Source organism: Limulus polyphemus, unplaced genomic scaffold (genome assembly GCF_000517525.1).
Source record: "Limulus polyphemus unplaced genomic scaffold, Limulus_polyphemus-2.1.2 Scaffold8313, whole genome shotgun sequence".
In the NCBI taxonomy this organism is placed as follows: domain Eukaryota; kingdom Metazoa; phylum Arthropoda; class Merostomata; order Xiphosura; family Limulidae; genus Limulus; species Limulus polyphemus.
In genome coordinates, this window is record NW_013673923.1 from 7,451 (window position 1) to 10,324 (window position 2,874).

Below are 2,874 nucleotides of genomic sequence, written 5' to 3' on the forward strand. Positions count from 1 at the left end.
TATAATACACATGTGTCATTAATTGTGGTGTTATAATACACACGTGTTCTTAACTGTGGTGTTGTAATACACATTATTAATTGTGGTGTTATAATACACACGTGTTCTTAACTGTGGTGTTGTAATACACATTATTAATTGTGGTGTTATAATACACATTATTAATTGTGGTGTTATAATACACATGTGTCATTAATTGTGGTGTTATAATACACACGTGTTATTAACTGTGGTGTTGTAATACACATGTGTCATTAATTGTGGTGTTGTAATACACGTTATTAATTGTGGTGTTATAATACACACGTATCATTAATTCTGGTGTTGTAATACACATGTGTTATTAATTGTGGTGTTATAATACACACGTGTTATTAATTGTGGTGTTAGAATGATATGATTTAAATCATTATCCATCTTATTTTGGTGTTACAATACACACGTGTTATTAACTGTGGTGTTGTAATACACGTGTGTTATTAATTGTGGTGTTATAATACACATGTTATTAATTGTGGTGTTATAATACACACGTGTTATTAATTGTGGTGTTATAATACACACATGTTATTAACTGCGGTGTTGTAATACACACGTGTTATTAACATTTATTTTTCTAAGCTTCATTTTCCAAACTTAACTACCTTCTCTTTCTTTTTATGTTTATAACCTTCTTTTATGATACAAAAACTAAACAAATTTTTATATTTCTAGTCTTTTTTTTTCTCAACCTCAAAAACCTAACTAATAACTCAAACCTGTGTCACTGTATAAACCTAATTAACAGTAAGAATGTAGCATCTTTTTACTTTCCCCAAATCTTAACCAACTTTTATATCTCAAACCTCCTTTCTGATCCAAATAACTACCTAATTTGTCTCTTTCTTTTATACCTCGTAGGCCTAACAAACTTTTATGCTTCTAACCTATTTTGTAGCTCAAGAATGGATCCAAAATCTATATGTTTTACATTCTTTACATGCACCAAAACCTAGCTAACTAATCTTGTCCTAAGCATTCTTTTCTTCTTGTAGCTCTAAAACATAACCAATATTTTTTTACACAACATTCTGTTCTACTTCTGAAACTTAAAAAGAACCTGATCTTTGTGGTATAGTACCATGTGTTTTCTACTCTTTTAGTTAATATTTACATTTTTCAAAATTTCAGTATTTTAATTTAGTTCAGTTTGGAAGTTATTCAAGTAAACACATCTAACTTTTCATGATTAGAGCTCTGTTCAGGAGTTAGTTCATTAATTGGAAGTTAATCATGTCTTCTTGCAGGAAAGGTAGCTTATGATATCCCAAATAGATGGAAGTCTTTTCTGTTTCTGTTGGCGAATCGTGTAATGGGGGTCCCCTCGGCTTTGCACAATGTATTGTATTTTTAGTATCAAAGGCAAGGTTCTCCTTTGTTTAACAGATTTTTATTTATTCAAACTTTTAGTAGACTGAAATTTAAGTTCAACTTGTGTAAGCATTTCATTTTAACTTGCAGTGTAAAATGTTTTGTTTTTCTTATTATAAATTTGGGTTTATTTTTATTTTGTACCTTAATGTTGTAGCTTAACTAACCTGAAGGCACACATTGGACTGGTGAGAAAGTGCTCACAAAAGTTTCACTTCTCTTCTCTCTCTCTTTTGCCAGTCCAACATATTCACTACAGACCCCCTTTGCCTCTCTTTTTTTTAGTAGTTATGTTTGTTTGTTAATAAAGATTGTGGTGGACTTACCATGCACTCAGTCAGAGTTTGGAGAGATAGACACACACCATAACTTGGTATCCTTCAAACCTCCAGTCAGCAGACCCTACCCGACTACTGTGTTATAGGGAATATCCAATACAACATTACACTTCTGTTCTGGTCTTGTGTTCCAGGAAGGAGAACAGTACTTGAAAGAAGTGTGGAACTACACACCAAGTTGGAGCAAAGGAAGCAGCAGTTCATCTGGAAGTGGGAAAAAGGTGGTTTTTATGACTTACTTGTATCTTCTGTCATATTGTTAATTAAGAACATGTTTATATAGGTAAGCTGAACTTTAGAACTGATCTTTTTGCCTCCAAGAACTTACAACTTCACATTTAAACCTTTTTTTTTTAGTTTCTCCATCAAAGCTTTGGTTATGCATTTCTTAAATCTATTAGTAACTTGTAGAGATGCCAAGGTTCAGCAAAAACTGAGCAGGTAAATTTCTGTCTTGAAGGAAGTGGGGCACCCACACCAAGTTGCTTGGCAGTGGGTGGAACAGGTAAAGGTGAGTAGATGCAGGAGCATTATCACCCCTCTCCAGCAGGTGCTGTCTAAAGGGTCTCCCTCGGGATTATTTTTATGATGCCTTTTCCTGCTATCTGGTGAATTTGGTGACATGATTTTAAGCTTTCAGTGGGAGGTACATAATGTAATATTCTGTAGTCCACTTTTAGTGTATTCCAAATACTTGTCCCGCATATTTATATCTGATATACAAAACTGTAGTTACATTCATGTTCATGAAACAAGGAAAATGTGAATATATAGCTGAATAACAAAATGCAGACAAAGAATTCATTACTCTGTGTATTATCCTCTAGTAAAAAAAAAGGACTTTAAAATTCTCCCGCAATCTATTGAAGTAACTCTACCATAAATGGGCCTCAAATATTAATAAGGTTCACAACAATTGTGAAAGGAGATTCAGTATCAAAATCTGTGGGTAAAAAAGCCTGTCTTGGTTCCAATTTTAAATGTGCAGGAGAAAAGTCTCAATACACACGAAAGTGGGAGATGATTACTACATTTATACATATCTGGCATTCAATAATAATGTTACGTATCTGCTTGTTTGATAATTCCTGTATAATTTCTTCCCGAGGAACTTCAGCGATACAAG

At 33.2% G+C, this 2,874-nt stretch overlaps 1 protein-coding gene across 2 annotated transcripts in view; it reads left to right on the forward strand.

Annotated features, from left to right (window-relative positions):
- Window positions 1-2,874, forward strand: part of LOC106475264 (nucleolin 1-like) — a 24,831-nt gene that overhangs the window by 4,586 nt on the left and 17,371 nt on the right. The window contains exon 2 of one of the 2 annotated variants that reach the window (XM_013935961.2): window positions 1,883-1,969. The exons of the other annotated variant lie outside the window; for it this stretch is intronic. Coding sequence (XP_013791415.1) covers window positions 1,883-1,969 — 87 coding nt within the window. The remainder of the gene's footprint in view (window positions 1-1,882; window positions 1,970-2,874) is intronic. 2 annotated transcript variants of the gene reach the window in all.